The sequence below is a fragment of the Lepidothrix coronata genome, unplaced genomic scaffold, assembly GCF_001604755.1.
Source record: "Lepidothrix coronata isolate B3197 unplaced genomic scaffold, Lepidothrix_coronata-1.0 Scaffold95, whole genome shotgun sequence".
NCBI lineage: Eukaryota > Metazoa > Chordata > Aves > Passeriformes > Pipridae > Lepidothrix > Lepidothrix coronata.
Genome location: NW_016690275.1, coordinates 3,028,219 through 3,042,686, shown reverse-complemented (window position 1 = coordinate 3,042,686; position 14,468 = coordinate 3,028,219). Strand labels below are relative to the sequence as shown.

Sequence of the window (14,468 nt, the reverse complement as noted above, 5' to 3'; positions counted from 1 at the left end):
TGGCCTGTGATTTCTTTTGCTTTTTAATAGCTCTATTTCTTCAACAAGTTATGAAAGTGTAAAGTACTGTGAAGTATTTCGTGTTTTAAAGGATGGATTCTGAAGGCTGCATGTCCTGGGTATTTTTAGTGCTTTGCCCACTTTTTGGAAAGTATTTCTTTTCCATACTTGTTTATATGCTTTGTTCATTTATTATCTTTCTTTCATAGTTTTTAGTATCTCAGCATTTTTGTCTAATTTATCATTTTCATATTTTTAAAGGTCCCCAGGTGCATCCAATTTTTCAACTTTACCAAAGATTTCTCCATCTCTATCAAATAATTATAACAACATGAACAACAGAAAGTAAGCAATATACCTTAAAACATTATTTAATTTAATCACCCTAGTGTGACATAAACAAAGTTTGATGTTTTATAGCTCCTAGCTTAAGGATTTTGAATTGCTTTGCAATATTTGGCTTGTGAATTGTTACTGGTCACTATTTCATAGTGTAGGTATTGTAAAACTGATACCAGGAAATGAAACAGCATTAAAGATGTTTATAACTCTTAGTCTTCAGTAGGGAAGACACTAAAAGGAATGTTGAGCATTGTAAGAAAATGTATAAATACTTCATTTAGAGTTTATCATTCTAGAAATACATTGTTGTTGTTATTATTACCCTGTCTGAATTTAAATGGACAACAAAAAAGTATAAACTGCTTATATTTATGGTGGTCAGGTTTTCCCATACTTACTGCTCCTAAGGTATGAGAGGAGCATATGTGACATCACACATGGATTTGAAATCATGACAGCTGAAGTGTTTTAGATGTAATGTAGCCAGCAACCTAACTTCTGTTTGTTAGTGCAGGAAGATTTGAAAGAGATGAGTCTGTGTGCTTGAATATTACAGTGAGCAAAAACTTAGTAAAAAGCTTCTCACTTCTATGGGTTTTCTCCTTTATATTCCAAATTAGAAGTTTAATAAAGAATGTAATAAAACTCTAAAAGAAGAGCTTTCATATTCCAGTGGCCAACTTTGTGTGTAATTTTTGGGGTTTTGTGGTTTTTTTGTTGTACACAACTGTAAAAAAAGTTGGTGAATATAGAAAAACATGGAATTATTTCACTTTAACAGATAATGGAGCATCTTTCAAATGCTTGAAACCAGAGAGCACTCGTCTTTAATGCAAGCTGGGGGAAGTTGAAGAGCCCTATTCTTACAATTCATTCAAATTTTTAATATTTTTCCAAACATGCATTTTGTGATCAAACATGAAGATGTTAAATATTAAAAAGGTGACATAAGTATTAAATATCTTATACAATATTTTCCAGTTAAATACTGCACTTATCAGAAGTGATTTTTCCTAAGGGGTGAAGTGTCACTTGTGCTTCTACCAATTGTGAGTAGCCCCAACTCTCACTGTTGAACAGTTGAAATCCATGTATTTAACTGCAGTCTTTTGTACTCCATGTGTGACTGTGTAGTAAATAAAAAGAATATTGTATCTATGATTGTGTGAAAAGTTACTTGATCAGAGCTGAGCCTCCAGCTGAGAACTAACCTCTCCTTCCCCCAGTGCTTAAGCAAAAGGCAATTGTAATGCCAAAACCAAAACTTAACAGCTACTTTTTCCTAGAGAGCAGCCATTTTAAATAAAGCCATCAAGGCTTTCCTAATTTTTTTTAAAGTTTTTTTTTTTGTTTTCTTTTTTTAATGTTAGCTTCTTGCTAGTAATCCTGTAGTTATTTTTAGAAAGCACTTAGGAAACCTGTTGCTAATTCTTGCAGCTTTTAAAGATAGTTTGTTCACTTACATTATCTGATTTTAATTTTATTTCTTGATTTATTTTGGAGCCAAAATGTGAGCTTTTAGAACTTTAGGAAAAGTTCTGGGGTTTTTTGGTTTATTTGCTTTGTGGGTTTTTTGGTGTGGTTTTTTTTGGCGAGAGGGGTTTTGTTGGATTTTTTTGGTTGCGTTTTTTTTAATTTTATGATTTTCAACAGAAATACATGTACAAGGAAGTAATATAAAATTCAGATTTGATAAGGAATTGGTCCTTTCAAGTGCTTTAACTGTAACTTAAACATTTGTAAATCCGCTAATAGGTATGTGAACTCTGTAGTGTTATGAAATACTAGCCATTTTTCTCTTATATATCAAAACACAGTATATCTGGATATTAGGTAAGACTGATATTCAGTGCAGAAGTATATGGTTTTCCTTACAATGTAGTGATCCAATTATGATGAGTTTAAAAGAAATACTTTAAAAATCACAAATTAATAATACAAGATATAATTCAGAAGAATCTTTAGCAGCACTTCTGTCAGAATACAAGTTCAGTCATATGAAGTCAAATACATTTATAAACTTCGTACTTTAAAGTACACACTGTTACCTTAAGAATTTTTGGCTTCAAAAGGTAAATGGAAAGATACATCTCTATTTAATTGTATTCTATCATTCTGGGTTAAGATCATTTGCTTCTATGTTCTTGTCTTCTCACAGACATCTTCCTGTCTAAGAAAGCACTTATTTTTCATTAATTAATGCTATCTTCATCTTTTTCCTAATTAACTAATTAATGTCAGGTTTGCCTGGAATTTATTTTCATGTTTCTGCCTTATTGTCTCTTATATTGCATGTTGTCTTTAGTACAGTAGTGAAACTGTACATTTGTGGCTTTCCAGGGTCTGTTGGCACCTCCATATGCCCATGAGATGCTGTGACTCTAAAAGAAATTCCAGCATTTGTTTTGAAGATAATTGTAGCTCACAAAGCTGATTTGTAAGGCAGAAAAAGCAAACAACAACTTCTGTATATTCATGGTCATAAATACTAGTGGTTGCAAGCCTGGTTTTGCAATTACCATAGCTCAGCTATAGAGTGCAAATTACCTTAAAATACTGAAAGTATCAGGTTTCTTTATATGGTACACATTTCTGTAATACTTGTCTAATCCAGGAAGTGTTCTGTGTAAAAGCAAGCCTCTAATTGGTAGATATTTAATTGTGTGTTGAGCTAGTCATATGTTAAATAATAGAAATAGTTGGTGCAAACTGTATCTAGTCCAAAGCCTTCATTTCTGTGAATGTGTGTTTGGGTTTGATGGAATGGAGGATTCCAAATAATCGATCACTGATGTTCTTTTGCCTTTACAGTTTATCTTGTTGAAAGAATAACATAGGAGGATTAGCATAATATGTGTTAGTGGATTCAGAAGAGCAGGGAGAGACACACACAATTTAGGTCTTACTGAAATTTCTGTTTGTTGCTGTTAATAAAGCAATCTCAGATACAATGTTTCCTAAATTACATGGAGTGGGGATTAAAAACTCTTTAACAGGGATTTTGCTTGGGCAATTAAATGGAAAGTTGTTCTGTTTCCTTTATTTGTAACATTGTTTAAGTTCCTAGAATTACTTGATTCCATCATTTAGTAGTGTCAGCCTGTCAAGATGGACAGCTGGCAGCTTTTTTGCATGCTTGGCATATTTCAACATGCTTATTTCTAGAAGTACAAGTGTTATTTACATCACCTGCAGAAACAGTTTCTTGTGTTGTACTCGTGTTATACCTGACACATAACTAAATATTATGAGGAGGGCATTTTTTTTTCTCTTTAACTTAAATAGATTATAATGTTATCTTTTGCTCTCCAGACAATGATAATAAACAATAACAAAGTAGTAGTGTTTGGGCCTCTCCTGATGCTATGGGTATCTCTAAAATCTGAGGGAACTTGGTAACAGGTTTCTTAAAGTGGCTGGTCACAAAAGCGCTTTGGCAGTGGTTGTAATATTTCCTAGCTTCCTAGTGTCCCTCCAAATGTGAAGGGGAAAAGCTGCAGAGAAGCAAAACAAAGGAGAATGAAAATCCCTAGGAGAATTAAATTAAATCTGTTTATTACCCCTACGACTCCTAAATTTCTTAAAGAGATTTCTCTTTTGTTAACCATGTGAAAAGTGTAATCTTTGAGTCAGGTAAGGAAAGCAGTAGGAAGGAAGCAGGGCTGAAAGTAGCTTATTGTGTACCTTATGTGTGTGCGTTTCTGTTACTGCTATGCACTGTTGAGCTGGGTCAGGGGTTGATTATATCGTGGAGGTTGCATTAGCACCAGGGCCAGGCTTGTGGTTTTGCTTCCTGGGGGAACTAAGGCTTGCCTGCTTAAGGGAATTGGAGTTGACTGCAGTAGGTGGACTGCAGCTGCAAAGGGAGATGGAAGGTAATTTTCCCTGGAGATTCTCAGGCGTGGGTGAACCAGGGACTAATGATAAGAGGAGGGGTGAACACAGAAGCAAGCTTGAAGGAGTTTAAAGAGTATCTTTTGTTAAAGTAAGTTTAAGCATTTAAGTTAGACTTAAACTGAATGGGCAAAACTACCTTTACGGTGTTTTTTTCATTGAGAATGACTAATAAATACAATGCCACTTAGCTGGTTTGGGGGTAAGCCAGAGAGCAGAGAAAATGCACATGTACAGAAAAGGGAAGGACTAATATGAAAGTCATCTATTACAAAGAAATTAGCAAATGTAAAAGTTTGAGAACAGCAGCTTTATGGACAGTGGAGCTATAAACTAAACAAATTTTAAAGGCCGTTGTATGAGTGAGGAATTTTTTTCCACTTCTGTTTGAAATTTTCAATAATTTAAAGCAAACCAATAGTTATGAAAAGTAAAGAACTGTGCACTGAGAGGACAGTTGGAATTCAGTTGGATGTAAAGAGTATGATATCATTCAGGAGTAATGGCTGGAGTATAACAATTGTGCCATCCTCAGATTTTTGCAATTACAAATCTCAGTTATTTATCAGGATTGATTCCTTGCATTGCATGTTTTTCCTTACCAGTCTTAGCAACTGACTTCCAAATTTTTGGTTTTTGTTCATGTTGCTTCTAATATGAATGATGCTTAATGGCTGCAGAAACTCTCCTGAACTTTAGCCAAAGCTGCTGTCACGCAGATTTCATTATGATTAGTGCTTGAAATGGTTAAACCTTTCTAGTTGGTTCTTTTTTTCTAACATCAGTAATTTTGCCGAGTATCCTCTTAGAAGATTTCTTTGCCTTTCTAGTGTACTCAGATATGCTTACTTTACTGTTTTGAGGGTCATTCTGTATTTGATATTTTCATATTTCATCTGAAAACAAATGCTTTAAATATTATAATTTTACCTATTTCAGTCTTCTCCAGTTTCTCCAAACAGATGCAACATAGATTTATAATGAAGTTGTTACAAGGCATTTTGCGCATTCTTTTACCTCACAAAGCTTTTCTGCATTTGCATTCTGGATTGTGCTGTCCTAGCAGGGAAGCTATAAATAGATTGTCTGATGCAGTGAGGCAGCTATGCCACAGTGGCCTTGGAAATCTCAGCTTTCACCTGTAACTCTGCATTCCCATTCCCACCGACCTCACTCTTGCAGTACCAGGATGCAAAAGGAACGTAAATGATTGATTGCTGCTGGTGGTGTCTAAAATCTGAGTGTATTAAATATGATGGAGCAATGAAGAATAGAGTAAGCTGTGAAGCTGCTCCTATCAAAAAGGGGTAGGGATGTAATAATTGCAGCTACTGCAGTACATTTGATTTTGGTTGTTTGCACAGGTGACTTTTAAATTGAAATTAGTAAATCTTTTAAATCCTTTCTTGTTCGCAGAAGTTAAACATTTTTAATCATTTTAAGTACTTGTATGTTTAAAGTACTATAGAGTACATGTTTACATTGTGAAAGATGTCTTATTTTCTTACAGTGTGAAAAATTCAAACTATTGTCTCCCATCATATACTGCTTATAAGAATTATGATTATTCAGAGCCAGGAAGACACAATGAACAGCCAGGCCTGTGTGGCCTGAGTAACTTGGGGAATACATGTTTCATGAATTCAGCAATTCAGGTATGTACTTTAAAATAAAATCAGCTAGTCTTATTACTTGGAAACTAATATCTTGTTACATTTTGCCGTGTTAAAAAAGTAGTAGAAAGAGATCTGTTAAGTAGCAGCATAAGATTAAAACTGAGGAAATAATACTTCTATACTGGTATACTATAAAAGTTGATTTATATAACTGCATTCATAGTGATCAATGTCAGAAAGATGTTTAACTAGCATTCTACATGAGTGAACCCTTAAGTGGGATTCTTTGTTTTTCGTAAGGATTGCCATGCATGTATGTCACAAAAAATACCTTTTCCTTTTGAGATGCACTTGGGTAGTGATCGTAGTGCCAAAAAAAGTGTCAGAAAGTGCGTTATTGGGCCTTTATTTCTGACTCATTATGTACTTTTAGTGCACAGGTTAACATGCAGGAACCCTAGAAAATATTTTTCTTTAACCTTTCCTCTTTGAAGAGCTGCTATTTCATGGATGAGATATTTTACAGGAACGTGATAGCTTGTTTCTCTGCTGTGAATGCAAAAGAAATAGTAGTATACCTACTATTACTCTACCAAGATAAAAAAATCCTTAGTGTTTTAATTTTGAATGGAAGCTGAAGTTGTAGAATAGTTAAACAAGTGTTTAATTTGGTTTTGTTCAGTTCTGGAACTCATATTTTGTCATCAGAGCAGTCATGTCAAAAAACTGTAAAGCGTATTTAAGTTCTTGTTCACGTATTTTCCTGCTGACTGTAAAAACAGTAGATCTTAACCAAGCATTCTTCAAAGTTGTTATCCTGCTTTGTCATCACAAGGGTTACTGCTTATGTTTGTGATTTCTTTGGGTAAAATTAAAAAAAAAAAAACAAAAAGGCAAACGTCGCATTCGTTCTTTAGACTCTTCAGGTAAAAAAGAAATTTCGGGTGCTTTGTAAGCTAAGTTTATGAAGTTATTGAAGTTTGTTCAAAAGACGAAATATTTCAGAGTTTCATAGTCTGTGTAGATTTTTCTATCCCTTCTTTGTGTTGAGAATCAGTGAATAATTTGGCTCCACTTCTCTGTAGCCTTAGGTAGCTGCAGAGAGCCACGAGCTTTCCCCTTAGTCTTGACTTCCTCAGGGTTGAACTAATGCATACAGCTCTCAGCCTTTCCTTGTGTATTGTTCTCCTGCCCCCGACCCTCCTCTGTTGGTGACTCTCCTCTGCTCTTTCTTACACTGGGGAGCCCTAAACAGGATAGTGCTCCAGCAGCAGTCTCTCAAGTTCCAAATAGAGAGGAAGACTTGCTTCCAGTTGCTTCTGACTACAGCTGCTAATACAACCCAGCTTGCACCTGGACACCTTTCCCACGGAAGGGGGGGGATGTGGTGAACAGCTGGATCACATTTACACAGAAAAGGACCACTGGGTCGTATAATGCAAAGCTGCTTTCTAGCCAGTCAGCCCCCAGCCTGTTAGTGATATATAGGGTTATTCCATCCTTATTCCATACTTATTGACATAAGGCATCCATAAAATTGAATTTATTCTTGTTTCTAAAAATGTTTTCATGAGGATATATGAAGAGAAATTGAACAGTGCATGAAATAATTTTCTTTTTATTGTATTACACAAAAGATGGGTAAACTGAAAGGGGAAAGGACACACATTTTGCAGTGTCTGTTCTAAATAAAAATGCTATATGTAATGTCCCTTGATTAGTGTATTGTGTCATTATGCTATTGTAAAGAAAAAGAATATGGTTTTGTCTAGTGTGTCAACCAGAATTATCTTTTAAAAGTTGAATTCAAAAAATATTCTTAGTACATAGTGATTCTTTTTTTAAGATGCTACATTGCTCATCAGGCTATACTGATTAAAAACAAGGATAATTTTATTTACTTATGCAAACTTTTGTTAAATTGGTATGCATGAATTTGCATATATGTAGATTCAAAAGTAACCTTTTAGATGAGAATTCTAGGCAGGGGTTATTGCCTTTAGGAATGTTATACAGTGAAACAAACTTGTTACAGGTAACATCAATATCCCACTGTCTTAAAAGGATTTAATTCTGAGGTCGGTATTTTAGATTGTATCAGCTTTGGCTTCATTGCTTTTCAGTTATATCTAGAGAATCAAATGTTCAAATAAGTTCTGAGAAACTGTAGCATAAATTAATAAATACAATTTTGCTGACTCACAAGACAGTGCTCTGGGTAAGAAAATTAGGTGTATTGAGCAGTGCAGGTTTTAATTTGGCTTGGTACCTTTAATATGTCTTTGAAGGTGTGTTTTTTCAAATGCATTATTTGGCAGCCTTCTTAGCAAGGAAATGTGAAGAATCAGTTTCACCTACTGTGAGTTTAATGTTATCTAAGAAATCTATAGAAGTGCCTTTTAGAGAAAGTATGATGTGTTCTTAACACACTAAGGTCTCGCAGACTGCATTCTTACTCTTCCTACTACTGTCTTTTTTCAGGCAGCAATACAGACTAGGGTAGGGGGTTAGACTGAATGGGAAGCAACTCGGCAGAGAAGTGCCCAGGGTCCTGCTGGACAGAAAGTTGACCATGAGCCAGAAGGGTATTCCTGTGGCCAAGGTAGCCAGCAGCATCCTGGGCTGGATTGAGAAGAGTATTGCCAGCAGGCAGAGAGAGGTGATCCTTCCCCTTCACTCAGTGCTGGAGAGACACACCCAGAGTTCTAGGTTCACTTCTGGACTCCACAGAGAGATAGGGTTATACTGGAATCCAGTGAGAGGCCACAAAGGTAATCAAGGATTGCAGCATCTAACCTACATGAAGAGAGAGAGATCTGGGGCTATTCAGCCTTCCCTCACTTCGCTTTTAAAGATACAGTCAAAAAAATATAGAGTGCTTGCCCAGTGCAGGGTGGTTGTACCTTGGAGGCAGGTAACTGCAGGATGGAGATGTGCGCTAATATTACAGTTAGGCTTTAATGAACCAAGTTCATCCGAGGAGAGGACATCTCCTATCTCCCTTGGTTGACAGGTGCTATGTGGTTTTATCAGCTGCAAAGTACCATTGAGTTCCCCTCCCTGCAAAGATTTCTACAGAGCCTGGCTGTCTCCACTCCACTCTGCTCACTGTTCCACCCTCCAGTAAGGATTGTGTTGCCTTACTGTTGTGGGGGTATCATTATGGAGCATGCCAACTGCATTCCATCCGGGAAGTAGCTGCTGCATTTTACCCTATGATTTCCATACTGTTATAACTTCTGTTAGGATGTGAATGTAACTTCTCAGTTTCCTTTAATTTTTACCCTCAGCCATCTTCCCACAGGTGTATCCCTTCACGGTTATGCCAACACAGGATTGTCTGTCAGGATATATCTGTTTTCTTTAAACAAAATAGTTTACTGTAGAGTATTGGACTCTGAAATAGTTTCAATTCCATTAATGTTCCCAAAGCTCTGCTTTGATCTCTTCCATTCTTTTGGTGCTGGGTATAATCGATATAGCTTCCTACAAATGAAGCAAAGTTTAGTTTATCCACTTTCCAGCTGATTGCCACTTTTCTCAGATCTCTGTCCTTTCCAAAGAGCATTGAGGGCACTGAATGTTCACATAAAAGCCATTTCTGCTTCAGAAACCACTGCATTTCTCAGACAGCTGCTTGTTGGTCTTCTCTTGTGCAGTGAAGGTGCTTTACATCAGAACTGTTATCAGTGTTCCTTGAGGAAGAGGGGCAGTTCCTTACACAGTGTGACCTCCCAAGTCTGACAAACTTGCCTGAAGGTTCTTGCCCTGTAACCATACTAGGTAGAAATGTGGTAATCCTGGCAGTGTCTTAAATTTTGTTGCAAGTTTTTAATAGTTCTTCAATCTATAGGTAAGATTAGCTTACACCTTTATCTAAGTGATTATTGTAAAGAGATCTTTGCCCTTCCAAGTAAGGGCTTTCAGTGTTAGAAAGCTCAAGACAACTGGAGGAGAGATGATGAAGAGATGGGCAAGATCCTCTGTGGTACCACAAACAGCTGCAAGCTGATTAGGAGTAAGGCCAAGAAGGTTAAGATACCACTGTATTTTTTCCAAGTGCTGTTCTTTTATTACTGTTCCTTATTTTTAAAAAAGTAATAATTCAATATTATTTCTTATTTTGGTTGTATTGGAACTTTTGTATAGATTTTTTGAGGGGGGTGTTATTCCATGTATCTGATTTTATTTTACTTCAGTGCTAACATCTAAGGCTTGATTTTTATTAATAAAGCCTAAATGTCTGCTTTTGCAGATCTGAGTGTGAAATAAAACAGGAAAGACAAAAGGGAGCTTCTGGACTTTATGAAAATATGTAATTATGAATGCTTGAACCCATATCAAGCAAAAAAAAAAGTATTTGCCAAGTAGAGGTTTCATTCATATTGTGCATGTACATAGCTATATTCTAGACCGAAAAAAAAAATATCAGTAAAATGAGTTTCATTAGGCATTGTTGTGCTGCCCCCTGTGGATGTTTTTGAAGTAATACTGTGCGATTTTGGTGGGATACTGGAGATTAGAGCTCTGTAAAAAATTTTTTTTCTTTTGCAGTGAAAACCTGAGAGTCCCAAAATTTTCTTTTTGTGATTCAAAAGTAGGAGAAGAAAGTAAATGTTTTTCTTTAAAGTACTCTCTTTTTCCAACATTTTGTTTTTATCTTTTTTTCAGTCAGTGTGATTATGACGACTTCTGAATAGCAGCTGTTAAGAGCTTTGCAATGGGGTATTTCAGCACTTTTATTTCTTCAGAAAGCTGATTAATATTCCCTCTACAGCTACTTATGGCTGTAAGTTTATCTGGATCAAAGATAACATCTTTCACTGATACCTGCACTGATTAAGTTTTTGGTGCTCTATTTCAGTCATAGGCATACGGAGTTTTGATTAAGGAATGTATTAACTGAGCACTTTTTTCCATGTCTGATACCAAACAGACGAAAGTAGGATAGGCACGTGTAAAGTAAACCACTTTTTCTCCTATAACTTGGGTCTTTCTTTCAGCTCATCAGCTCTTGGGCTTTTATTAGAAGGCTGAAATCTGAAATTTCATTGTCCCTTTCCTAAAATTTTTATTAAGTAGTACCTGAAGCTGAAGAACCAGGATACTTAGAGGAATATTCAATTTTTAACTCAATTTCATGATCTTAGTGTCTCCTTCTAATTTCCCCAGTTCACTGGCATGATAGGTAGCGATCTTTTCTTTACTTTGGAATTTTATTTTTATCATTATTATATAATATTATATATGGGATATGAAGAAATGTTTCCTTGTTCCCTTAGGATTATAGGATGATTCGTGGAACTTCAGGAGGTTTCTGATGCAACCTCCTACTCAAAGGAAGGTTGACTCTGAGGTCAGAACAGGTTGCCCAGGGCTTTATCCAGTTGGATCTTGAAAACCTCCAAGAAGGTAGAGCCTCTCAGCTCCACTGCTTAACTGTTCTTAGAGTGAAAACTTTTTTCCTTATATTCTTAACCTCTCATGTTTCAACTGATGCCCGTTGTTTAATTTCCTCCTACTATGTACCACCATGAAGAGCCTGGTTCCATCTTCTCCTTAACTTCTCTGTGGGTATGAGAAGGCTGCTCTTGAGTGTCCCTGAAACAGTCTTTTCTGCATCAGGCTGAACAAGCCCTGATGCTTCAACCTTTTCCCACAGGACAAGTGCTTCTAGGCCATTGCCTGTCTTGGTGGCCCTCTTTCTTCATTAATTTTTTTTCTTTTTATCAATTCTGTCCTTGCAAACTCTTATTTCAGAATTATCCCATACTTAAATTACAGGTATTTAGAAAAGTGTATTTCCCCCTCTGTGAAGGTTTCGTAGGACAGATAGACCTGCTAACATGATCATAGTCTAGCACTGGAATTACAGTATTCCAGTGAGACTACAGCACTGAGATGTATGTATATGTGTGTGTTTATATATGTGGCACTAAAAATAACGATTACTTATTGTTCATTTTCCTGTGCATCCTAATAGCTTTTTTAAAGTTACTAATATATAACATGGAACTATAATTTCTGTGTTAATCCTTTTTTGTCCTGAAGACTGATACTCTCTCCTGTGGTTTGTCTCATACTTGGTCTTGGAGTTTTTACATTCTGTCCCATATTTCCCATGATCTTTTCACTGAATGACCAGTTTGGATTCAGAGACTAAGAACTTTATAGACATATAGTTGGTTAAAGAAAATTTGTGGAGACTGCAGTACCTGAAATGAACTGCCATTCTGTTACCTCTTTAGTTCAGTTTTCCATAGTTTTACCATATTTGATTTGCCTTTTTGCTTTCTGTTATTCTTCATCTGTTGATATACTGTTAGTTTACTTATGTCTGTGTTTTGAAACAAACAAAAAACCCCAAGCCACTAGATTGAATAGGGCACTAAATCTGATGACTTTGCTGTCTAGTAGATGGTCTTGGTTCTAATGTCTTTTGGTTTGGATTTTTTTTTTGTTTGGTTGGGTAGGGGTGGGGTTTAAATTGATGCTTTCCTAAGGCTTCCTTGATAAACTACAACATATTACATCGTGAGAAAATAAGAATGGAGGCTTCCTTTCAGATTGGTTTCTGGATGCTCTTTTTCCTATGACTTTAGTCATGTTCTTAAGTAATTCTCTGTTGCCAGACTTTTCAAGAAGTAAACATGTTTGTAATCATTTAGCTTTGTCAGTTAGGCTGAAAAGATGGGTGGATGTGTGGCCAACTCTATTAGTTCCTTTAGCAGCTACACTTCTAAAAGTTGTGGTATCTGATAGTTTAGAAAATACATCAGGTTTGTATCTCAGAAATTCCTGTGTTCAAGTAGCCACTCCAGAACTACCATCAGTGTTATCTTATGTTGTCATGTGGAAATTGTCAAAAGAAAAACAGAAATTATCTGTAATAATCTTCCTGACATAGACATACAAATATTAATTAATATTCTGAGAAAGTGACAAAACCAGTTTATCTGGTGAAGACTAGAAAAAGATAAATTAGTTTTTTGGTGAAAAATACACTCTCAGCACATTGTGTAGTGACTAAGAACCTATAGAAAAATATACTGGGTTTGCATTATTTACTTCCTTATGTTGGACATTTCTCACACTAAGCTGATCAATAGAACTGATTTCATCTCCTAAACCAGCCCAAAAACAATCCAGAAGACAAAGGAGGAGAAAAAAATAGTGAGATGAATGTTTCTTGTGCAGTCAGATGAGAATCAGCAGAGAAGGGGCAGGACTTCTTTGGGCAGTAGGATTTATCGCATCGCTCAAATTGAATGTGCAGTTTTACCTGAAGTGTAGTTTTATTTGTAGACAGTTTTTGTTTCTGGTCATCTGGTGACCATACATTTAGGTTGGTGCTGAAGATAATGTTTTGAAAATTCTAACCACTTATGTATGGATGTGAGAGACCAAGCATTTCTCCTCATAGCTTCATGGGTCAGTTTAGAATTGACAACACAGGTCTGTGAGGTAGGGGTGCTTGGCATCACCACTACTAGCAATAAAAGCTCTTTGCTGTGTAGCAAGTGAAAAAAAATCTTTCTTCAACCCTCGGTGTCCAAAAGCACCTGTAATACCAGGAATTTTTTACAGTGTTGACAGCTCATGAAAACTTTAGGTGAGGAGGAAGAGAAAGAAAAGAGTTCAATATAGGCATGAAACTCAGCTCTCTACATCATTTGACTGGTTTTGCTGTGTAACATTTCACAGGTATGATAGGCAGACATAGGAATAACTTTTTTTGCCCCACTCAAAAAAGTTGTAATTCTTCCAATCTGATTGTTGTACATATGCAGTAGCTTTGTAGAGTATGTGAAGCTAAAATTTTTGTTCTTCCTCTTGTTTACAGAGAGGAGAAGAGATTGATGAAATATTTTACCTTTCTTGGAATCTTTGATACAGGAAAGAATGCAGAAAAGCTTATAATATTTAATGAAGAGACTTTGCTAAATATATTTGAGAAGGCATGTCATGGGGATCATTTCTGAGTGATGGAAAAGTTTGTGTTGAAAGAAGTGTGAAGAGTAGTGCACAAAAATTCAAAGTGGTTTCCTGAAATTGTAAAGCATACTTCAGTGGTTACATCCTGCTATCTCCAAGTGCTGGCAGAAGAGACAAACTGGTACAGAGGATGAGTGATTAGCTCAATCTAAAACAAGGTCCTTGACTTCCTTGAACTAATTTCAGCTCTAAACAGCATCACAAAATCTAAAAGAGCATAGGAAGGTCTGCACCATTTCTAATTCAAAGACTAGCCCATAGCCATAGGCATAGCCATAGAAGAAAAGGAATAGGGCAAGCATCCTCACCTTCCCTTCTCTCCCCTCCCACCCCTGCCAAAAAAAAATCCTCTTTTCACATGTTTGTTGGAATGTGGTATAATAATAATAATAATGGCCAGTCTTCGCGAGCGAAGATTTGGGAAAGGTCATTAACCCTTCGAGCCTGCGCAGTGGATTTTTTTTAGGTGAGACCCAGCGTGCGCTGAACTGAGCCCACCCTTTAATCCTGAGGTTCATCTGCCGGGGCCGAGTGAAACTCGGACAGTGGCAGTGACTCAGAACGTAGGTTTGTTTAGAGTGACCTTCTCTTAGATGGATTGCCTCACAGGGCTGACGAGCT

General features: G+C 36.3%; 1 protein-coding gene across 5 annotated transcripts in view; it reads left to right on the top strand.

The window, feature by feature from the left end:
* USP15 (ubiquitin specific peptidase 15) overlaps positions 1 to 14,468 on the top strand; it is a 61,418-nt gene that overhangs the window by 35,395 nt on the left and 11,555 nt on the right. For 4 of the 5 annotated variants that reach the window (XM_017822118.1, XM_017822120.1, XM_017822121.1 and 1 more), the window contains 2 exons: positions 262 to 345; positions 5,747 to 5,891. In XM_017822118.1, coding sequence (XP_017677607.1) covers positions 262 to 345; positions 5,747 to 5,891 — 229 coding nt within the window. The remainder of the gene's footprint in view (positions 1 to 261; positions 346 to 5,746; positions 5,892 to 14,468) is intronic. The other variant, XM_017822119.1, reaches the window with a different exon arrangement.